The sequence below is a fragment of the Photinus pyralis genome, unplaced genomic scaffold, assembly GCF_008802855.1.
Source record: "Photinus pyralis isolate 1611_PpyrPB1 unplaced genomic scaffold, Ppyr1.3 Ppyr1.4_LG5, whole genome shotgun sequence".
NCBI classification, from domain to species: domain Eukaryota; kingdom Metazoa; phylum Arthropoda; class Insecta; order Coleoptera; family Lampyridae; genus Photinus; species Photinus pyralis.
This window is the reverse complement of record NW_022170596.1, coordinates 17,235,994-17,260,439: the sequence shown is the minus strand read 5'-3', so window position 1 is coordinate 17,260,439 and position 24,446 is coordinate 17,235,994. Positions and strand designations below refer to the sequence as shown.

Below are 24,446 nucleotides of genomic sequence, written 5' to 3'. Positions count from 1 at the left end.
TTCGTTCTTTCGTTCTAGAGAAATTTTAAGTTTGAACTATGTCTTGATCAGGCTACTTATACAGGGTGAGTTTTTGTTTCATTTTAAGCATTAGGATCTCGGAAACCGTAAGCCATAGAGATTCGGTTAAATGAAGAAAGAGTTGTCGTTTTAAGAGCTTATTCAAGATACGCTTTTGTTTTTTGAAAAAAATCCACAGTTTACTAGATATGGGCGAAAAACAGATTTAGGTAACGACTTTTCTTTTAAATATTGTAGTATCCTTAGTATTAGAAATACAGAAACGAGTTATACAGAAATATGCAAAGAACAAAAACTGTAGATTTTTTCCGCTTAATAAGATACATTTATTAATTTCCATTCCTCTTTTATAATTTTCGAGTTATAACGCAAACTTAGGTACATAAGGTTCGTTGTCTTACTTTGACAAATAAACATGATACAGAACTGTTTGTATTGAGAGTAAAAACAGAGGTTGCCATGGGAAACATTTTTCTCCTCTTAATTACTCCGTCAATTATAATATTTAAAAATTAATCTGTCTCCGCTCCGTTATACCGTGCAACTTAGAAATCTAATAAAAGAAGTGCCCTTTTCTTGAAGAAACCGACGAAGCACGATGTGGATGGATGGGTAGAGGTTCCCTATGCTGCAGGGTTTAAGTATTCGGCGATCATTACGTTTGAAAATAACCGTAGGTACATATACGGAAGGGGCTAATTCTTTGGTGTTGAACCATTTCCACTAGTGTGAAAAGTTGAACTCATTGTAATTTTTGTCAATACAAAGTTTCAAAAAAATGTGAGAAATTAAAAATAACTGTATTACCTATAGGGAAACTTATTGAGAAATTGAGGAGATGCAATGATGATCTCGACGAGGACGAATTTAAAAAGAGCTGGAGATGGAAAGTAGTTGAGAACGACTTATTAAGAAATTAAGAAATAATTAGAGGGTGTATATGAAGGGAACTCGAGGAAAATTTAAGGGAAATTTATAGAGGAGAATTGCAAAGAAACACGAGGGTGATCTAGTGGGAAGAATGCGAATTTTATACTTAATCTTAATTCAGAGGAATTTGATGGAAACTGCATGGAAACTTGAATAGAGTGCATAACGTAAATTTAATTACGTGATTTATTTAGGTATTTGTTTATTTATTTAACACAAGCGGAAGTTTAATAATTCACTTCGCATCGATGTTACAACTAACGGAAGCACAATTCAATTTGCTTACCTATACAAACAACAATCTTTCTAGAATGTTCTCGGGTGCTCCCGAACGCTTCCGAATATTTTGAACAAGCACGTCGTATTCCCCGTAAAGAATGCGTCACATCCGCTTTGGTTTCTTATCGCTTATCGATGAATTATCTTTATGGCGCCTCGATGTCTATCGGAATTGCTAGAATATGCGCTAAGAGAGCTTTACGTGAAGGAGCGTATTTGGAATTTGGGAATCTCAAAGAAACTTGATAAGTGAATTTCAAAGTAACTTAAAAAGACAATTGAGTGAATAAGGGCATCAACATGGAGGGAATTCCTAAACTTCATGAAATATGATTTTGTGCATTAAAAAAGGAGGAGAAAGAGGGAACATCAGAAGAATTTGAAAATAACTTGAGAGACGCTTGCAAGAAACTTGAGATGTTTAGGTAAGAATTAGGTACCCGAAAATAACTTTTGGGGAAAAGTGATTAATAATAATCGCATCGAAAATTTACATGTGACACCTTAGCCTTTAATACTCGTTCAAACATTGCTGATGTAATATTCATTCAATTTGAAGCTCTTAGTCTTACTCAAAGGCGGATTAGCCGAACATAAGACCAGGCTACGACAACTTTGTGACCCTACCCCATAACTTTCTGTTTACTATTTTAGTAATAGGTAAGTATTTCTGATATTGTATTTTTATATGCACCTATATAAACTATTTTAAAATAGGTACCTACCGTGTGAAGCATAGGGTCAACGAACAAGTAAATTACCTTTCTTGTACCTACAAATACCTATACCTACCTCAAACAGTTGTGAAGATGTGAACATGTTTTCTATCCAATATTTCAAAATTTATTTAGGTACTTAGGTACCTATATAAAATGTTTGCTATATATGGGTTTAAAATCTGAGTCTATCATCTTCTATATGGTTTTCGAGATATCCTGATATAATTATAGATAAATAATATAGCAATATACAAAATTAAATTACCTAGTTTAGTTTTAATTCTCACTTGCAAAGAAGCTGTATAGGACCAATAACACTTAATTTCGGAATCAGTACCTACCTAGTCCATATTCTCTTCCATAAAAAGCGCATAGTGGTAAAAATTGCGATTATTAAATAATTAGGTTCCTATAGGTATTCCCAAATTCTAACAGACGCATGAATATTTTACGCAGCTACCCTGTTTTGCAACTTTTTAATATTACGCCCACCCACCTGAGTATACGATAGGTAGGTAGGTCTGTACCGAAACACTGCAATTTTGTTAAAAAGGTGATAGAAACGTCCCTGATACTCCTGATAGTGACTACCGGGGACGCATCCTCACGACAGTTGACTAAATCCTGGGAGAGGCGACGACGCCAGGCATATGTCAAAGTTTCAAGTTTCAAGGTGATTAGGCGTCTGTGCGAAAATTATAGAATTTATGGTAGGTACGTCAAGTTTTCAATTGTTTTGTTTCACTTATTCTGTGTTATTTAGTGGTTGTTGTTATCGTTGTTTTTTCCTCTGTAACAATAATGGACTACTCAATACTTAGGTAGGTACAGATATTAAATAAAGCATCAGACATCCACTTGGCGAATTGCAATTCTGATGTGTTGGCCCGGGAACATTTTGCCTGATACTTGCTTGAGACTTATACGTGTATCTTCAAAACAACATTTTTTAAAGAAGCTTTTTAGCTATGGTGTCCAAAATTATAAAAAGTTTGTTACCTATCTATACGTACTTTACCTAGTTTGTATTCAGTGGCGCATACTCTGCATGGTCAAAGGGGACATATATTTTTTCCTCGATTTTTTCAATAGCTAACCACTAGTTTTCATTCATTATGCATAGGTACCTATTCTTAAAGAGTAGGTAGGTATATTTTTTGGATATATAGCAGCATAAAAACGTAGTGAGATAATCAAATTTGAGAGAAAAACTCAAATTAAGTAAAATATAGTTTGTTAAATTAATTTTATAATTTTAGGTACTAGTTTGATCATGTTTGTTTATGGTGATCATACCTATTAAAAAAAAGTTCATTCTTTGTTAAAACCTAACCTCACGAAAAATAATGCTTCCCATTATCAAAAAAGTGACCCTCTTACTTCGGTAGACGCCTATAGATAAATAATTTTTGGGCATATTGATTCACTTGGGTAAATTTTTTATGATTTTTGATATACCTACAATACCTATTACTTTGACATACCTACCTAACTAACAATTAAAGAATGTTTTTTTTCAACCCTAACTAGTGAAATTATTAAATTATTTAACACAACCATTTTCCTTAAGTTGAGTTTCTCTCTTAAATTTGATTATGTAATACTTACCTATAATAAGTTCTTTTATCTGTTATATCGAAAAAAAGTGTTCTCTTTAAGAATATGTAATGAACACTAGTGGTCACCGTTTAATAAAATTAGACCCCCTTGACCATGCAGAAGTAGGTACGCCACTGACCACAAATTTAAAGTAGAGAGATTGGTAGCAAACTTTTTATAATTTTGGATACCATAACAAATTTCTTTAAAAAAACGTTAATTATTTGGAAGATATTATAGGTATTCAGTGTTCACAGACAAACTTTTCTCTCTACATGCATAGGAGTCGGTAGGTAGGTAGGTATACCTGAAGTCTGAAAAATTCCCAAACTGTCAACTTCCTGATCACAGGAAACGCGTCAGCGGCTTGTTGAAACCTAGAGTGTTCCACCAGAACTTCATATTGTAATGCCGGAACATCAGACCTTCAGACCTATATAGGTACCTATACGAATAGGTATGGCTATTAATGGCTACACATTCCGAAATTAAAAATGGAACAGGTAGGTACCTAGGTATATGTAGGTAACTGCTTGGATTATGTAGGTATAGGTAGGTATATGTATAAGTAATTGCGCTATTTTTGTAATTTCCACAATTTCATCTACTTATTCTATAGCATCTATTAGGACAAAAAACGTTATTGACTAGGTAGGTAGGTATAGGTAGGTAGGTATAATTGAATAAATTATTCATGCGATTCTGTTAAAATTAAGAATAAGTATAGGTATAGATCGCAATTCTTATACGACCCGCTATACGGTCTTTATGGAAGAGGATAGGGATATACTGATTCCGAAATTAAATTGTCACCTATAGCTACAGAGCTACTTATCCCTTCCTTGCAAGTGGGAATTTTAAAAACATCAAATCGACCACCCAATTAAAGGTGCCTTAATATACCTAGTCTTAATACCAGATACCTATAACTTTGAGCAAAAATGTAAGCGACGGCAAGACGCACTGTCACATTTTTTTAAATTTTATTTGGTGTAGGTATCTATAGGTTATATATAGGCCTGTTTAGTCTATGTGATGTACCTATAGGTAGGTACGCTATTTAGTGGATATATAGATAGGTGGGTATCTAATATAGATATAGGTAGGTAGGTATACCTACTAATTACTATATAAGTATATAGGCAGATCTGATGACAAAAAATGCATTATAAGATTATCTTACATCAGGCACATGGTATAGGTACCTAAAACTTATATCTCTGGATTTATGTAGGTACCTTATTATAGGTAGGTATAGTATGCGCGATGTAGGTACCTATACCTACCTTATTTAGATAAGTTAAAGTATATAGATACCTACAGAAGATGCACTACCCATACATAAGTAATATGAAATGCTACCCGATGGAAATTAATTTTAGGTAAACATCTTTTTGTTGTTAAACTGCGAGAGTGGGGAGTAATTTACACTCCCCTTAAATATAAAGGAGACACATCTGCGCATGTCATCAAACATTGTTGATCTATAGGTACCCACTTTTCACGATACCTATAGCAAAAAGATAGATCTCGACTTACTCTGTCGTATTGATGAGCTGCCCCGAACGGCGAACTAAACGGTCCAGATCTAGGTACTCCGTGCGTTGTAACAGGAGGAGCCGCTCCGGCTCTTTGATACAAATACGGATAATACGCTTGGTACATCACTTCCGAACAACTCATTCTACACTAAAACATACATATCTATCCCCCAATTGATTCACATCGAAAAAGATCTAAACGACCGCTCATTTACGTATCAAACAACGCATTCTTCATTATCAAATTAATTAATGTAGGCAATTAACGAAACACGATCACTTAGCACACCACAATCAACTCCAGCAGGACACTAACTTATCTAGAAAAATGTAACCTCGCCTACCCTGCGCCGATACGCTCCACCCTTTGGATCCCTTCCGCGACATTTAAACCACGCCCGCCACGACCGGTATCTAAACTTCGGCGAATAGTTTTCGAATGAATGTATTGAACTGTCCTATCCCCATTACTGAAATAACTTTCACGGCCACGCCTATATATTACGCTATTATGTCAATACCAAGTAAATAAAGAACCATGGCGAAAGATTAATATAAAAACTGCAGAATATGTAATTTGGGGTTGGAATGCTCCTAAATGATCACGCGTAAAAACTTAATATAACTAAACATCCTTTGCGTCCTTAATTTAGCGAAAGATGTCTGAGTGTTCTGTGGCGTATTCCTGTAGGTACCTTTACCTATAGGTAGCTATTACATATCTAGATATATAATTAATATTTATAGGTACCTATATTACAGGTTAATCGATAATAAATAAAAACAAAAAAAATCTTCTTACTCAATGGTTTACAATGAATTGAGGATTATTATAGTCGAACTTGTTTCAGCTTTCTGTGATTGATCTTGATTTCCGTCTTCCCTGCTACAAGCCATAGAGAAATTCGCGATCCAGATTTCGAACTATGGGTTTCTTTGTCTCTTCTTTGACGTATCCTATAGTTCGTTGCACCCTCCCGATTTTTTTAAAAATTCCAGTAAACTGGAATCCATCAAAAGCAAAACTCTGCATCATTTTTTTCGGAGGAAACAGGGGAGGAAAGTTTTTTGATAGATAGCAACTTCGAGATTAAATTGATAAAGACGCAGTTCTCCCGAAGACGCCCTGAAGATTTAGATTTATCGTTGAAGATGCATTCCCACAATCTATATTTTATAGAAAAAGTGGAAATTGTTCTTTGGGAATGGATCTTTTGCGCCTCGTTTCTTGCCTCCGTTTGTCTAAGACTATACCTAGCAATTTATTTTCATCGGGCCAAAAACTCCATAACATCTAGGTTTCTAGGTATAGGTATAGGTACCTATATACCTAAGCATGGGCGTAGCCAGGTTTTAGATTCGGAGGGGGTTCAAGTAAATAAAACGACAAAGAGTGCATAAAATAACGTCAATATGTAAGTAGGTATGTGAATAAAAATAAAGCACAGAAACTGCAACTGTATTGCGCTCCTCTTTTCTTATTAATGTATGAATATAACATTACTGTAATTAATGTTTTGAACATTTCGGGGGGGGGGGGGTTGAACTCCGAAAACCCCCCTTGGCTATGCCCACGTACCTACCTAAGTATAGGTTCTACATAGCTGCTGCAAATAAGATGTCAGATGTGTATAAAATTTGAGGGAAATAAGCCACTGAAATAAATATGGTTTCCCTCTACCTACTGTATCATTGTAATGACTACTGGTGAGAAGTGTGAGGCCAGATTATCCCCAAACATATACCAACAACCGTTTCATTGTCCAATTGATTCACGAATTTGCGGCACCATTGGCCCCATTTCAAAAATGGTCATATAACAATCCTGAGTCACTGTGATGGCCATAATTAACTTATACTTATATCCCTTCAGTGGTGACGCACGGTCTCTCAGACCGACGAAAAGTATTTTTCAAATTTTTGTAAAAACGGCGCAGCGCATGGCACTGCTAGTTCTGCTAGGTTAATATTTTGCGTGCCTGAGTTTAGTACCAGACGAACAACTTGATGACGCAAGCCGTTTTTTGACAATTAACCCTTTCGGTCTGTCAGACCGACGTCACCATTGGTGTACCTAAAAATTCAAGCTGCCACTGCACATTTTTTCAAACAGAAATCAAGAACAACTCGAAAATTTACCATATCCCTTTACCATATCCTGGGACCGCTACTGGTTATGTTACACGAATAAAATTTATTTTTCGATTTATATGCTTTTGTTTATTTTTGACTGAACTTTTTCCTTTATTTTGAGCCAAGTTACATGCGTAGTAACTACGAAATGAAGCCAAAATCAAATTCGGTCTCTCAGACCGACGTCACCACTGGTGTTCCAAAATTTCACGTCACCACTGCAGGGATATAAATTAAAAAAGGAATTAAAACAATTATAAAAAAAATATACGTTTTTTATTACAATTCTGTTTTTTAGTTTCTATTTTATTTATTTTTATGGTTCATAATTCATTCAATCATATGCGTCTCACCTTCTCACCCTTATAACTCCCTGCACTTTCAATATGTCTTTTGAACTAATCTTGTTAAGTACCTATAGGTAGGTAGGTAGGTATGCTATCACTTCAGTTCTCGCAGTCTCTCAGTGGTGCGGTAGGTAAGTGGCGTCACGTAAATATTAGAAAAAAATTCGAAATGGCACTTATCTGTTCTCCCTCACTATCCTTCGCTCTCTTCTTTTTGCCGCGATCTATTATAGAAAAAAAAGCGTGCTCGGGGGGTTTGAACCCGCGCCATCATAATCGAAAGACGGTGGCCTTGCACTTACCTATATACCGAGTGGTGCCTAGCGCGACGCAGCATAGGGATTTTTCAATGGTAATTTCTTTATAGTCAATTACTAACTCCTCTAATTATTTTAGAGCAAAAGTCTAAATACGTTTTCTTTAGAGAAAAAAATACTGCATCTGTTCATACTATTACCTACTTATAATTTTCCGATTTCAAAACCGTAGAAATTGACAAAATAAAAAGGTTCATTTTACAATAAATCAAATACCTATGTCTTGGAATTAGGTACCTAAAAAAACAGCGATCACGTTTCATTATTTGCCTTTGACGTACCTATATTAAATTTATACTTGTTTATAAATTAATTAAAGAACTGCAAGTGCAATAACGTTCAAAATGTCCGTCAAAACCATCAGGAAAACGACATAATACATTCAACGTTTTGGCTGCAGTAGCGGAAAATCCGAATAGCAGTTTAAGAAAAAATCTTCTTCAAATCCGTTTTTTTCTTCGATTATGTAGGTACTCTGATTCCGGAAAATGATAAACAAATAGTAGGTATCTGATGCAGATGCAGCATACATTCTCTGAAAAAATATTACCCTTTTATTGCGTCGGTTAGTAGTTAGTTGAAAGTTGAAACAGAATTATAGGTAAATATATGAAAATCGTTCGACGTCAAACAACCATAATAAATTTAGATGCGATGCGTTTGTAGGTTCCAAAGCATCACTGATTTATAAAAATATAATTTTTTATTTTGTCGATTTTTACGGTTTTGAAAAATGGAAAATTATAACTAAAAGTATGAACAGATGCAGTATTTTTTTCTCTAAAAAAAAACGTATTTAGACTTTTGCTCTAAAATAATTTGGGGAGCTAGTAATTGACTATAAAGAAATTACCATTGAAATCCCTATGCTGCGTTGCGCTAGGCACAACCCTGTATAGTCGATCCGTTATTACTATTCCGATATGTAATTAACCCCACTAAATGCAGTTTAGCCTTGTTAAACCTCACGTCGTCAATTAAACATAAACAATTCTATTAAACAAAACGCATCGCGCTATTGTTGACGTATGCAGAATAAGAATGAACAAAATACAGTACCACAACGGTTAAGCGATTCTAAGTCGTATCGCCTACGTCAAAGAATGTTAATTAAGGTGAATTTCGCTTGCATCCAGTTTTGTTTACAGTAATATTGTTTACGCCTACCTGATGCAATTAAACTGCAGTTCTAAAAATCTTATCGAATCGGATGAATGTGTATCAGTATCGGGCTCAGGCATTAGGCACCCATTTTAGAAACTTGATGGAATAATCCCCAACTTTCTCTTTCGGTCGACTCCCCCCTTCAGGGCTGTAGGTAGAGCCTTAACTTGTCTAGGACTTTCAGAGACTTGTTATAACTAGACCGCGCGTAGCGTAGATTTTACTATAAACGCCTGTTGTCAAGATAGGATAGGCAACCAACTGTTCATCGCGGGGCAGACGTACGTTCTGCAGTTTGCTTTAGCCATATTTATTGTAAATTTTAGTAGCAAAAAAAGATAACATATAGCTGTTAACTGTTTTAATCGAATTTATTGGTATTTTATTTGAACTAAATTGGTATATAACTGCCTTACTCTAGTCCTAATTTGATTTATATGTGTATTTTGGTGGTGAACACGTATTGGAAAATATACTCTTAAAACTAAAGTTGTAAGTAGTAAGATATGATTATTTAGCGGATTTTGATGCAATATATTCCTATCCAAAAACCCAAATGGGCTGTAACGGTTATTTATTTTTCTTAGACTGCTGATAACCATTTTGTTTACAACGCGGTGTAGTGTGGATTGAATGAAAAACCTGAACACATTTTCAGCAATTTGGCAAATTTTTAATGCATCACTTGATACGTGCAACAATCCTCCACGATTTTTTCTAGTTAAAAGCTTTGAATGACTCTCTGATGCGAATATCCCATCTGTACATATGGAACATTTAACAGACTTAGCTATTTTTCTTGTAACAAAACCTGAAATATACTTAGTACCAGTAAGTACTTAGTTACGTCTATACCTAATAGGCAAATAGGTATTGCCGTTGTCTTGCTGGTAAAGGATGTCGAATAATAGTTCTACGTTATTTTAAGTGAATGGGAAAGTCGAAAACGCTCGGTATTGCATTATTGTTTAACACCTTCGTAGGTACCTTTCTAAAATCGGCTTCATTCCCCGCAAATGCACTATGGTGGGAGTAAATTTTTCTCTTCGAATGGCTCTGATCCATTGGCCCTTTAAACTTTTATCCGTTGAAAATCAGCATATTATTTAAAAATTTATCGACAGAGTACATGTTGATAGGCACAAGTTAACCTAAGTTTATTGGTTTATTCTCAGCAGAAATTTATCTGTTCACTAATTCGAGCTAATCACGAGAATGATTAATGAACGGAACATCTAAAATAACAGCTTATTTCATTATATTATTATATTGCATATCATCTCAGCGATTTTTGCCCCGCGGTGCATTGTGTGTTGCATACTGTGTCGACAACACCTTAGATACGTTAAGCGCAGTCTAGTTATAGCAAGTCTCTGAGGACTTTTTTCCCCCTCAGGTTTTGTACCTACCTTTAAATTTTATGGAATTCGACCATACCTATATAGGTACCGTTTTCGGTCGATCTTTATGTTGTAAGTTTCGTCGCTGTGAACTCAAATTTGTTAAAGCAATACATTCTAGGGCCTAATGATATGGCATTTGCCGAAACATGTCGCCATTAATTATTTATACCTTTGTATAATAAATGAAATTTATGGGGAAGGTTTTGTTATCTTTGTTCTGGATTATCGCATTTACCCCATTTCGAGCTTCCCTGGAGAGAATGGATACTCAACAAGTTCTCTACGTTACTTGCTATTCAAAACCAAAACTATAATTACCTAACTAGTGAATATTAAAAATTGTATTTTCGTACTTCCGAGACTAAAGTGACAACTTCACTCCGTTATGACAAGTACTGAAGTGTCACTTTTTGTCCCGCCGGGATTAAATTTGGACGAAAATCCCGGAAGGATGAAATTACTAACAAGGCAATTTCAGTAGGTACGTTGTTTCACATTTTGTATACTTCTTAAACGCATCGTACTGCTGCTCATATAGTTTTTTGGATTTCGGTGGTATCAATTCTTTACCTACTTTGGCTGCTTTTTATCAATATCAAATACACCCTACCACCAAAATTATGACACTAGCAATGACAGTTTCCAAATTATTTTTGTTACCATAGCATAGGGATTGTCGTACCAACGCCAACGCAACGTTCCTATGGTAACTTGTTAAACAGCGATTTTTTGAAAGAACGCGTTCTCTAACTCCATACAGATTTTAGTGTTTCAGTTTAGGAAGTACGAAAAATATCGTATATACCTTGCGACTGAAGTAGTGGTCTTAATCCCTCAGGTAAATTATGGCCCTCCCTTCGGTCGGGCCATAAACTTTACCTTCGGGATTAAAAGTACTACTTCAGTCCCGCGGTATATAATATACTATTTTCCCCCAAAAATGTGCCGCCCCTAAAATTTTCCGCTCTAAGCGCGCGTCCAGTCCGACTTAGGTATATAGTAAACACGTCGAATGTTGCAATCGTTAATCTATTTCATCGAGACCTACTCGTGTATAATACCTAAATCTCATTTTGTTATTTAAAAATCGTAGTTTGCCATGGGACACATCATATAGGAAAGAAAGAGAAATGCAAGAAGATGGATAAATCGGGTAAATTACGTTACCATAACAACACTATAATATACCTACTGTTCAATTTTGTAACGTGCGTAGCATCAGTTTGACAATTCTATAAGGTAGAATTGTCTTCCATACCACTAGTGACTAGAGCTCAGACTGAGCAGGATATTTTTTGTGGTTGTTTTTTCGTACTTTAGATACCTACTTTCAGGCAGCCCTTCACGTACTACGCACTTCGCTTCGAGTTTTGGAATGACAGCAATGCTCGCGAGCATCGCACGAGTACAATTTTTATCCTTCACCTTCACGTGCCGTCGTTGTTCGAGGTACGCCAAGTGTAGATACGTTAAAAATTGCAGCAGTAAGAAACAAGCAGCAGCAACAGGTAGTTCTTTTAGATCATAATGAAAAAAGTAAAACAAGAAATAGTAAACGATTTACAAAAAGCGCGTTTCCACTTTTATTCATTTCCCATATTTTGTAAGATGCAACCTCTGTTAAAATCGTAAATATCCGGCCACAAATATGAAAGATAGCGTTGCATAGATGCAATCCATTTTTAACGTGCTACTTCAATTTCAGTTTATAAGAAGAATTTCATTTCAATGCTTTCATAAATAAGAAAGTTGGCACTGCGCATGCGCAAAACCAAATTTTGAAATTGGCGTTAGTTTTTCCTTTGTTCCAAGTGGCTATGCATCAAATTTCATTTAAATACTTTTATAAATAAAAAAGTTTGCAATTCGGTTTATAAATGGTCGAGATGCGAAAAGTGCACCTGTGAATTTTGAATCTATTCGACTCAACTTTTGCCATTGCGTATTATATGGCTGAAGCTATGACCATATTGAATTACATGCAATTCAGTTCATAACTAACGGAGATGTACTCGTAAAGGCGATCGGACATTTCTAAACAAAGTTATCGTTCACACGGACAGATAGAGGGACAGACAGACAAAGGAACAGACGGATAGACATAGACCAAATTATGGAACTTGTAAAAAACGGTTTTTTGTTTTTTTTCCGAGGTTTTTTTACAATAACTTTTTGAGCAATAAACAGCCGGACGGACGGACGGTCGGTCTAAATGTCCACAATAGGGCATTTTTTCTTATTTTTGTGGAAATGTGCTAAAAAGTACAAATCACTGTATACAAATCAAGCATAATGGGACTCGGGCGCAGACAGGTAGGTGTACCTATAGATAGTGGTAGGTACATTTTAATTATTTCCGTAAAAAGTCATTTGAGAATAAAAAAAAGTTAAGAAATGAATTTTAAATATGCAGGCAGGCCGTCTTTCTGTTTAAGTCAACAACGGTGCCAACTGATGAAGCACAAAAAATTACCAGATTACCCCTACTTACAAGTTATTAAATGTGAAAATCCCTATTTAGGTATTTTGAGCTGTATATACTTACGAATACCCGTATGAAGGAAAAACTATACAGTATAAACTCGTTGTATAGCTCGTCAAAACAATAGTGACCTTGCGATTTTTTCGTTGTGCAGCGAAGAATTGTCGTTGAAATATTTCGGAGTATTTTATGAAGAACGTTTTGTTCAAATTTTCAAAAAGTTTAGATTCATTTTCATGCTCATAAGGCATTACGCCCCTGTTTAAGGGTTGTCAATGCGCATAACAATGGAAATACCTTGTTAATTACCTATTCGATAAGCAGTGTGTTCATATATTATGGTTCTTCCATTAACAGTAAATGTGATTTTGAATGCCGAGGGAGTATAAATTACCACTTCATCGGTTACTTGTTATGAATTGTTCGCTGAAGTTTTTATCTCTATTTTGTCAATTTAGAGTAAAAAGAAAAGGATTCGTTGACAATAATTATAATTTTTTGACTTTTGGTTTATTTGGAAACAACCTAATTTTCAAAAAAAAGAACATACAAATAGTACATACTGTTTTTTATGATTGAATATGCAATAAAAAAAGCACAAGTACTATTTAAATCTTTAAGTTTAATTTTATTTTACTGCGTTTACGTGGGCCTTTTTTGACAGTGTGTATACTGTATAACAAAACTGGATCACTAAAATAAGAACTTGTTTTGCAAAATTAACCTTAAAAGCCAGTTTTTATTTCAATTGAGAGAAAAACGAGATTGAAGATACCAATGTGAATTAATGTCTCTATCACGAAAATTTATATACTACCATAGTGCAACGAATCTACACAATGATACTACAGACGAGCATGAGAAACTATTCCAAATATCGGCGGGTAATGATACCCACCTCTCCAGGCGTGATTCCTAGCAGCTTCGGTTGCCTCGTTACTCTGCCGATCAGATGTTCGGTAAGAAAACTCAACCTTGTTTCAATACATATAATAAATAAGCAAATAGGTAGCTAAAATCAGATGCTGCATGGGTACATAACAAACAACAAAGCAAAACTGCGGCAACAATAAAATATTCGTTAACCGGTAAGTATATAAGATTATAACAATAATAAACAGACAACGTACCTACTGTACAGATCACATAGGCGTGCTGATATGCTTGATAAGTATGGCCATACCCTTAACAAAAGTACTTACGGGTTTGAACTTACAGGGAGTAATGTAGTTGCAGTCTAGCTTGCCTTGGTAAGTTATTTGAGTATTTTATTTATCCTATTGAAGTAGCTTCTGAGACGGTTGTACAGTTCCAGATGGCCATTCAGCCCACTAGATGGCGTGGACCAGGCGACACCACTTTCTAATACGGGGTGACGATAAAAGCTGGTAGGCGGTGTACAATTAACACCCACCGATCGCAGGTAAACAATCTTCAACAATCACAGCCAAGCCAAACATATGCATTCCATTTACCGATTCCCAGTTTGAAGGTAATTTATTAAATTAGACAAATAATACAAAAAAAAACCCTAAAAGGTCAAAAGAATAAGTCTTTGGAATTTCAAAGCCTCAAGCCGTACCTGTACAATTTTCGGAAATATCCCTACGTTGAACAATTTCAACCAATAAGCAGTGCAATACACGTACAGGGTTTTTTCCCAATCCAGTCAGCCTTAAAAGAACGAACATCGTTACCAATCTACAATGTGTACAAAATGGCGCTTACCTCAGAACGTTAAGCGATAACAAAACCACACTAAAGGTGAAGAATTGCCCAAAATAAACGTATCCACAATGATACACGGCAATACCAATTACTATCGCTTTTCGTAATTAACCCAGAAGACTGGAGTACTGACAAATTTCCAATAATTAAGGATTTAACGATTTTCTCAAACATGGGAGTGCCACAACGGTCGGTGATCAAAAAGGAAGGATTTTCAACGTTATTATCGGTTTTGAAGATACCGGCTCTGACCTAAAGACCTCCAAAAATTCCTCAGATAAACCAACATAGACGTTCCCTACATTGACAAACATGGCAGGCCGCTTACAGCCCTTAAATTGATGACTGGATCCTATAATAAGTAAACTACTAACCTAGCAAAACAGTTGCTTGCGTAAAAACAGTAGCCAACGGGAACAAATGATTAACAACGAAATTCCTAATGTCTCCGCCACTGGAGATCAATAACTACAATCTACATTCACAAGTATACTATTCTCCGCTACATGCGTGCATAACAAAACCTCTAACCGTACTTCATTATGTACAATTATATTTTTCTATTTGTGGGACTTGTTCAAAAATTTAACCGTTACATCTCGTTAGTTTTCCAGAATGTAATGTGTAATGCATAAAATTCTGTTTTACCAATTTTTGTAATTATATATTATACCTACAAGCCAGTGACGAAGAAACGCCGAAGCAAAGACGACAATGCGCGACGGCGTGCGGCCCATCCCTCACGAATTCTCGCCGAAGAATTCCACTTCAATGTTGCCATTTTAGATAGTGTATGGTTGGTTGCCTAAGGGTCAGTAAGTTCCCGATTATCATTATTTTTGTCGGTGATCGTACATTTCAAACGCTCGGAATAGTGGCATTCAAGTTGGAATTAGTTCGAAGTGTATACGATTTTCCAGTTTCTCCACGTTTTCATCCAAGTGCCCACCCATGAAATTCCTAATTCCTGGAAACAGTTAGCCGCTTGTTTCTGATCTATCTCGTACAGTACAAAAATATTAGTCCCTAATTCATGCCTAATCCGTATCATCACTTTGCCATTGAATAATTTATTCAATGCCTTTGCGTAGTAGCATAGACCAATTTGGTTATGATAGTAGCATTGAATTATAATAGTAGCATAGACCAAAATACAGATATGATTTTTGGCGAAACTACAGTGACTCTGTGAAACGAGAGTTTATATCGCCATCTTCACTATTAATTATAGTATCATGCGAACAAGATTATGTTATTATCTGTAAAATATGAAACATTTAACATATCGATAGATGGCAACTGCAGGCAAATTGATATCACAGAGTTGTATATAGTAAACTATATGTAACTGTGAATTGTTATCCATAGGTGCCGCCGCATTCGTAGGAGCGCCATTTTTCTTGTTGTGGATACGCGGCGGCGATAGATGGCGCGACCACATGGACTTGAAAGTGTACGAGGTGATTGATTCGAAATTGGAACTATGTACAAATGGATGCCTTATTTGTCAGAGTCAGAGATACATTCAGACCGTAATGCGCAGTATTCCACATTCTTTCTGGATATCACTCGTTTGTATTCAACTTATTTTAATTTTCAATAAACGTACTCGTATTAGTCGTATTTCATTTATACGTAATAGCGTTGAGTGAAAAATTTCGTTATTCAACGATAATAGATTATTGACAGGATCTGAATGATATAAATTTGAAAAGGGGAAAGCGTGATCCCCGAAACGTCGTTTATTAAAATTCAAATCATTTGAGTGCATATACGAGCGGTATCCTGATATAAAATATGTCTAATAAACATTACTTTAATTTTATATCAAATGTGTCAAAACTCAAATGTCCTTTTGGTACATCAAACCTTTGCCACCAATCCTGCATCGCGACAAGTCGCTTCCAGTCCTGTGCATTAGCCGCATGAACAATTATTTATTTATTTATTTATTTATGTATTTATGTATTTATTTATTTATTTATTTATTTATTTATTTATTTATTAATTTATATTGTCCCTCTGTTGTTCTGGACTATCAACAGGTTTGTGCCCAATTACAGAGTGACCCGCAAAATGCTTTTTAAAGGTTCCCCTGCAGAAATTCTTAACTCCGGTATTTACCTTACGAATTAGGAAAACTGCTGATGGAAAACTTAATTCTGAGTAGCCGGCAGAATGCTCGAAACTGATCTCAGGAAATCTCTGCTACAGATGAAAAATTCTTACCTCAGCCCAGGGAGTAACATCGATTTCAACCAAATTGTGTAAGGAGAAGGTCCCACGACTTAAAAAAACAATAGTAAACGGTTACTCTACCAGGCGCACTTCGACTACGACGTCATAATATTTTATTGGCCAACAGATTGTACATAATCCTCTTACAAGAAAATGCATACAGACAATATAGTAGGAAGCAAGTAAACAAACCAAAGTAAGATGCAATGCAAAATATGATGTTTGAATGAGAGGTTAGCTTAGAAGTGAATTTTTAAGTCCGTCACCATATGTGAATTAGTTATCGGTTGACTGTCTAGTTTGTATAATTATATTTACTTAAGTACACTCTTCTTCCTAGAGAACGACACTATAAGTCGTTCAATGCACACCATTGTTGTAGGTACCTTATTAGTGAGCTGAGATTGAAGTAAGATTACAGTCACGTACGCTAGCTCGTTCGCATATAACGAGTGTTGTCCCAACTCGCAATGCCAAGTCATCTGTAGGCGAGCGTGTTGTCGCATTGGGTAGATATTGCATTGACGAGTTGTCGCAGTGGCCAGTTGTCGCGTTGGCGAGAAAGTCATCAGTGGCGAGTCGCTCTTGAGTCTTGACGAGTTGTCGCGTACAGATTTTCACATGTTCCAATTCATCAAATGCAAATTGGTGACCCTTTACATCCAAAAATATTTCATCATGATTGCAAAATATGCTTTTGACTATAGTACCTCGAGACTAGTCCTAATCCTAATATTCCAAAGACAAATCATGCATTAAATAAACATTCTTAGTACCTACTTGATGTCTGAAGTTTTTGATTTCATTCAACAACTCGTTGCCATTCTGGTCATCAGGATACTCCAACGCCAATTTTGCCATTTTGCATTTCAACTCGTATTATCCCTCAATTTAGAAAATTCTCTACCGCCTAAAAACACTAAAAATTGAATTCAATTTCTTTTGGTCACTTTAGATCTGCCAAAATGCAATCAACAACTTCAACTTGTTTGGCGAATACTTGTCCTGGACTTGGTCTTGTCCGCTATATCAGAATGAAGGAATTAATTCATGAAACTGATGAAACATTGGTTCCACAACTAAATCAGTAGCATGTTCCGATTCTTTCAGACACAGTCCATTGAAGGGCACAGTTAATCCATTAGATTTTCAGTCACAAATGGTCATATAGATTTTCAGCTTGAACAGACTTGATTAATAAGATTTAAAAATTAGTCTCACATAACAAGATATCAAATGAACTCAGAATTGATCTAGTGAAGCATATTTTCAACCCGTGATGCTGGTGTAGATGCTGAATTATTTCTCTCAGTACAAGCATCACTTTCTCTAATGACCGTTTGGACCAACAAATTTAAGTGGAGCTTAGCTTAAAATCCATGGCAACGATTATTGAGACAATGGTTGCCCAATTTATTTCGATGAGACTTTTCATTAGAATACCATGAAAGGTAGAACATGTGTTAACCCCCCCCCCCCCCTTTTAGACAGCGAAATTTGATGGCCGTCTGGCACACCTTCAAGTACCTACTGCAAAAAATTCCAGGACTCTAGGGCCATTCCCCTAGAAGCAGTTCGAAACAGCAGGAGTAGATCCGGAGAAAACTCCAACAAAAGCACATTTTTTTAAATTCATGCTCTAAAAATCCTTTGTAGTAAGTAAAATACCCATTGAGTAAGAGCACGACAATGAAGCCAACATATCCATTCATCTACTTACAATAAAAGTCAAGTGGACATTGTGAACAAAAAGTTAGTACCATAGTGTAATTCTTTACACTAAGCTAGTACCATTGTTCTAGTACCTAATAAAAGGCTAATAAATTATTCAAAAATTTTTTATTGCGTTAAGAAAAACTAATCTCTAATACATAACTAATTAGAATAAATAACGAATTATAAAAATCACAGACAGTAATGCAAGTTATACAAATGATCGGAATGTATATATACACAATGAACTGAGAGATGCGATGAAAAACTATTATACAGGTGCTGGTTGTAATGGTCGGAACACAGCCGATAAATTAGTTACTTTTGTAGGAGATACGATCGAACGATCTTTTGCGTGTCTTTTGACGTGTTTCGCCAAGTGATCGGACCGCATAAAACATCTTTGGCAAATTTCACATTTAAATTTTTTTTCGCCGGTATGTGTGCGTTTGTGTCTCGATAACTCGTCCGAACGCGAAAATCGTCTACCACAATTTTCCCAGTGACATACAAAAGGTCGTTCGCCCGTATGTGTCCTCGTGTGCGCTTTTAAATGTGAGGATTTAAAATAGTTTTTGCCACATCCTTCATAGGTGCACTCGTAGACGCGCCTTCTTTCTTGTTGCAGGGGCGCGGCGGCGATAGATGGCGCGACCAGTACAAACTGTGCGGGTATTAAAGTTGCGTTTCCGTGCGCCGACAGGAAAAGAGCGCGCGGTGCCTGATTCGAATTTAGAACTTTCGGCGCTAACGGAGGCAACATCGAAACTTGAGGTGGAGTTGGTGCTGGAGCACTTGGTGGACTGGGTGGTTCTCTGTAGGTGTTTTTTGTCGTTTGTAAAATTTCTTCTCTTCGGTTGCCCATTTTAAACTTCAGACTTTTGAGGATGTTGTATTCTTCCACGTCGGGGGTGGGTAAGGGAGCAGGTGTACACGATCCATCCTTGTTGGCCTTCATAATCACGGAAACTGTGCGTGGGTGTTCTGGTGGAGGTGTTGTAGACAGTATGAAATTTACCGCAGCATCTCTTCTGCATATACGTTTTTTAAGAGGATACTCAAATTCTTCACTTTCCGAATCGGAAGGTTGTGGTGTTAGGGTCCCAGGAATTGAAGACAATGCTGCTCTTTTTCGTAGGAGGCTCTGAACAGCTTCTAGTTTTGTTGTTATGGCCTGTTCACCCTGTAACAAAAAAAAATTTGATGAGAAAATAGTTTGACTAAATTTAAAAATAGCAACAAAAGCTATGGGTAAATTAAGGTAGGGTTTGTTTTACAAAAATACTTACATTGTGCATTAAGGGTGGTGTTGAGGGTGGTGATAGTAAATGAATTGTGCTATCTTCATTAATCATCATGGCTTCGAAGATACTAATTGTCACTCAAATTTAAAAACGACTGCTTCTCTAGTAAGTTTGTAAAGAAATGATTTGTACGAGAAGAGGCGCGTTTCGTGTTATTGTTTCAGCATGGGGTGTGTGAAGCACTTTAAACGAATCGTCCAATACTGTGTGGAGGCTCGTCGCTTTCCGCCAATAAGAAAGCGGCAGTCAGTCGGTCAGTGCGTGATCAGCAGCGTGCTGTTCACGTGCACACAAGCTGATATCCGCGACCACGACCGTGATGCTTACGTCACAAAGCGTGTAAAGGTAGAGGATACGTCACTGGCAAGCCCGCGCTATGCGTGTCTATAACCTCGGAACGATCGCGGATCGATGATTCCCCTGCAATATTTTATTTAAGTAGGCGTGTTGTTATTTTTACAAGGATCTTCGTATTCCTCTTCACCTTCGGAGCCGCTTTATTTAGCCCCAAGTACTTTTTCAGCATAATTATTATTCTTGAAACATTACACCGTTTAGTTAATTTTGCCAGATTCGACAACTAGGTCAGGGTCTAAAAGATTTCGCGATTTTTTCTACTTTCTTAAATTTTTCTAAACCGGCCGCCCCACTGGAAAATTTAAAAATACAGCATAGACGGAGAAATAAATTCCAGTTATTCGGGAAAAGGACAAAGATCAGCACATCAATTCAAAGCGCGATATTAAACTGATCATAAAAGAAATTTGATATGTTAACGCTAATGTAATGACCTTCCAGCAAGAATGACGATTACGCAAATTCGCCATAAAAAAGGTAGAAGTAAATAACGATCACGTGGAAAAAGTGTGAACGACACACACCACAATACAAATTCTAAGATAAGAGTTGATGCCCTAGAAAACGTCTTGCAGGTATTTCTATTTATGAACCAACGATTACAACCAAACTTATCTTTTCCCAGATATTGCGCATATGTAGTTTTAATACGCAAAAGAACGTGACGACAAGACTAATTAACTCCAAATTATCAACAAGAAACAAACCCAATTTTATCAAAAACAACAAATTGGGGGAGTATCATTTATTTTTAGACGTGATAAATTTCAACTCAAACTTTCACGACGTAGGTAATTCATCGACGGAAATGACGCTTTTAATTTCAAGGTAGGTGCGTCCAGATCAAACAATAAACCAAATCATCAACTCAAGACCAAGTACGATACCACCAGCGCACCAGCTCTACCGACGCGCAAATATTTTCGCGAACTGTACGTGGTACTTTCCCAAAACAAGGCTTTTGGAATACCAGAACTCATAGTCATAAGTACTTATTACATTACACAAAATCAAACCAATTACTTAGGTACCAATTTTTTATTAAATGGTAAAAGCGTTCAGGTTTTGAGGTTTGTGAAAACTGAAAGGTCCCTAATAGTTAAAGTTAAAGATAACATTTTACAACACGATGATCGTTAGTGCCTCTATAAATTTATAATAGGTTATGGTTTTGTTTTTATGTATAGCCCTGAGAAATCATAAGAAGATCAAAGGGTCATCGTTTAGAAACGATTTACAAAACGTGCATTCCGTTCCCTGCCTTGTCTAAAGCATAGCACCTTTCCTATGTTGCATTTACTTTATTCACAATGATTGAGCAAGAACCAAGACCAATTTTCGTTTTTCTCCAACCACTAAAGACGTTTTGGAATTTAGAAAACTGGTGGCACGTCTGAATAGGTTTTCGGGTATGCCCTTTCCGATTTTGCAAATTTTTTTCCAGATTCCTATCCCTAAATAAGGGTGCGAAAAAAATTCTGATTTCGACGAAATTTGGTACGTGGGGGTTAGTTTTTGAAAAATTCGAAAAAAAATTCCACTGAAATTCTTGGCTGGACAACAAAAATTGAGAAAATTCCACGTAATTCGTTGTGTAGGTACAGTTTTTTTAAAAATCACTTTTTAAACAAAAGTTATACTCATTTCATTTCTCATAATGTGCCAGAAAGACCTAAAAAGGGTAATTATTGATCGTGTGTTGAAAACCTTAAGAGATCAAAGTTTCCCATTTCTGGGCCGAACCTAACGCTACTTAGAAAGGGAAAGAATTCCGAATACTTTAGGTTTAGGAGGTAACCGAAAAAACCTAAATTCCGTTCGTTTTTTTTATTTTTGTGACTTTATTTGAAGAGGTTTTTCAAAACAAATAGGTGAGACACTTTCTCATTTCAGAAGCTGGAGTGATTAAACTTTAAGTCAGACGTTTCGGTTTTTTTGGAGTACCTAATCATCGCCTTTATTTTTTAGTGCATTTTTATAATAATTAAAGGATAATCAAACAGAACACACGGTCTACCCTTTATGGTATTCTAATGGAAGGTCTCACCGAAATGAATTGGTTTGTACAAACTATAAACTACCCCCCGCGCTAGTCATCCTATTCCAATTAAAGGTCTCAACAAAAGGAACGGTTTTCTACCAACTACCGCCCTACTTTCTGACTCCTTGTCAAAAGAGGGGGGAGGGGGACTGGTTTTATTCGTACTTAAATGAAAGGTCTCAACAACGAAAGGAATTTATTTCTACCAACCGTAGCCTCCTCCTCGACTCCTTATCGTGTTCGGTACAGATTGTTGGCCATAAGCCAAGAAAACTGTCTCCTGTAATGTTAGAGAAGGTGTTCGGCATCTTCATTTCAAGACTGTTTAAAGAAGGACATCATTTAAAGAGCGTTATTTTCAGATCTTAAACGGAAATCGATTGTTTTGTTAATTTACATGAACACCCTTCTTCAATAAGCAATAAAACAATTTGTATCACTTTAAATTTTTGTGTGGTTTTTATTTTAAAACCGTCAGAACTTTTTTGCCGTACCCTGTATAATGAGGCTATGAAATAAAAGCATCTGTGCAGGGCTGTAGCGGCGCATTAAATTTTGGGTGACCAACGAATGTTTAGGAACGAGCAAAAATATTTGTTGTATTTCACACGAAAGGTGTAGGTAAGCAATGTAGAAAGGCAACTCTGTAAAACAAACCGAAGGGCAGGGAGTATAACCCAGGGCAAAGAAAGTGGGGAAATTTTTTTGAAAATTTGATGCAAAATTTCTATGCGTCAAAATTTGACCAATTATATTAACAATGAAAACGATGTTTAAAAGGACAATTTAGAGACAAAGAGTAAAAGAAAAACAAGGTCCTATTTCCAGCGCTCTAAGGAATATCATAGATTCTGTCTATTTAATTCTTCAGCGAACACCTCCTTCGCAAAACGACCGACTGCTTGTGAAGTAGCTACTAGCAATACTCACATTCTAATAAATGTTTTTTTTTGCAACTTTGTTGGAAGACAGTGGTGTAGATCACAGATCTCCAAGTTATTAAGACACATGGAGGATGGCGATCAAGTAGAGAGTATCCAGACCACAGTAAAACTTAAAAGTTGTGAAGAGAATAGTTAGTGATTCCAATAAAAAAAAAAAAATTTTGACGTATGCACCGTCAACATCATACTGTCATCTTCGACGATTGCTCCACTGTCGCCCGGCACCATCAACATCTCTACCAGCAAATTTATCGGTCCCTGAGTTCCAATCACTATCTTCACCCTTTATTCAATAAATTGAATAATTGTATCTTTTTTTTAATAATAATAATAATAATATATTTCATGCATTGTACATCTACTTACAATCGTCATAAATCGAATCTGTATATGTATAACTAATAATTATGATAGGTTATCCTTACTGTAATTAATAAATTCCTGAACAGAGTAAAAAGCATTTGCAATTAAGAACTTTCTTAGTTTGTCTTTGTATGATGTAAAATCACTTTGCTTGATTTTGTCAGGTATAACATTTACACTTAGTGGAGTCATTTTATGTTAAACAAGTTGAAAAAGTAATCGTAAACGATTTACAAAAAGCGCATTTCCCCTTGCATTCATTTCCCATTTGTAAGATACAACTGTTAAAATCGTAAAAATCCGACCACAAATAAGAAAGATAGCGTTGCATATATGCAATCAATTTTTGACGTGCTATACTTCAAATTCAGTTTAAAAGAAAAATCCTTCCCTGCGTATTTTTAGTCAGAACGGATTGCGCATGCGCAAAACAAATTTATTTGATATGGCATTAGTTTTACTTTCATTCGAGGTGCCTACATACAAAATTTCATTTAAATATCTTAACACATAAAAAATTGGATTACGCATGCGCAAAATGAATTTTTTGCAATAACTTTTTTTCTAAGCTGCACAGAAAAAATTCCTTTCTTGGTGCAAGCCTCGATACCATAAAGAACCAAATAGCAAAAAAGTAGAACAATAGCTCTTAAGATAAAGAACTAGTAGCGAACGGGCGGACGGATGGACAGACGGATCGACAGCCGGACGGACGGAAGCGACATTGTCGCTCGTTGTCTATATTGGTGCAGTTTATTTGGCAATATAATCACACACATTGCGCCTAAACCACTACTCCAACAAAAAATGTGTTTTTTTCCTA

At 36.1% G+C, this 24,446-nt stretch overlaps 3 protein-coding genes and 2 long non-coding RNA genes across 5 annotated transcripts in view; 1 reads left to right on the top strand and 4 right to left on the bottom strand.

Moving 5' to 3' along the window:
• LOC116170276 (protein vestigial-like) overlaps positions 1-5,405 on the bottom strand; it is a 61,142-nt gene extending 55,737 nt beyond the window's left edge. Inside the window, exon 1 of the mRNA XM_031486553.1 lies at positions 5,088-5,405. Coding sequence (XP_031342413.1) covers positions 5,088-5,231 — 144 coding nt within the window. The 5' untranslated portion in view covers positions 5,232-5,405. The remainder of the gene's footprint in view (positions 1-5,087) is intronic.
• An 8,352-nt stretch (positions 5,406-13,757) lies between these two features.
• On the top strand, positions 13,758-14,379 carry LOC116171759. The gene is made up of 4 exons (XR_004145511.1): positions 13,758-13,894; positions 13,944-14,023; positions 14,077-14,185; positions 14,245-14,379. It is a non-coding gene; the product is annotated as an uncharacterized LOC116171759 (long non-coding RNA).
• LOC116171758 lies at positions 13,914-15,243 on the bottom strand. Its single transcript, XR_004145510.1, has 3 exons — positions 14,664-15,243; positions 14,518-14,609; positions 13,914-14,466 (listed from the first exon to the last, which is right to left on the bottom strand). It is a non-coding gene; the product is annotated as an uncharacterized LOC116171758 (long non-coding RNA).
• A 1,991-nt stretch (positions 15,244-17,234) lies between these two features.
• Positions 17,235-17,880, bottom strand: LOC116172846. The gene is made up of 2 exons (XM_031490146.1): positions 17,682-17,880; positions 17,235-17,555 (listed from the first exon to the last, which is right to left on the bottom strand). Exons 1-2 carry the CDS (start codon positions 17,760-17,762, stop codon positions 17,292-17,294), a joined length of 345 nt encoding a protein of 114 aa, XP_031346006.1. The 5' UTR covers positions 17,763-17,880; the 3' UTR covers positions 17,235-17,291.
• A 903-nt stretch (positions 17,881-18,783) lies between these two features.
• LOC116171892 (Krueppel-like factor 10) lies at positions 18,784-20,605 on the bottom strand. Its single transcript, XM_031488924.1, has 2 exons — positions 19,904-20,605; positions 18,784-19,797 (listed from the first exon to the last, which is right to left on the bottom strand). The coding sequence occupies exons 1-2, from the start codon at positions 19,970-19,972 to the stop codon at positions 18,886-18,888; spliced, it is 981 nt and encodes a 326-aa protein (XP_031344784.1). The 5' UTR covers positions 19,973-20,605; the 3' UTR covers positions 18,784-18,885.
• Between the last annotated feature and the right edge of the window lie 3,841 nt (positions 20,606-24,446).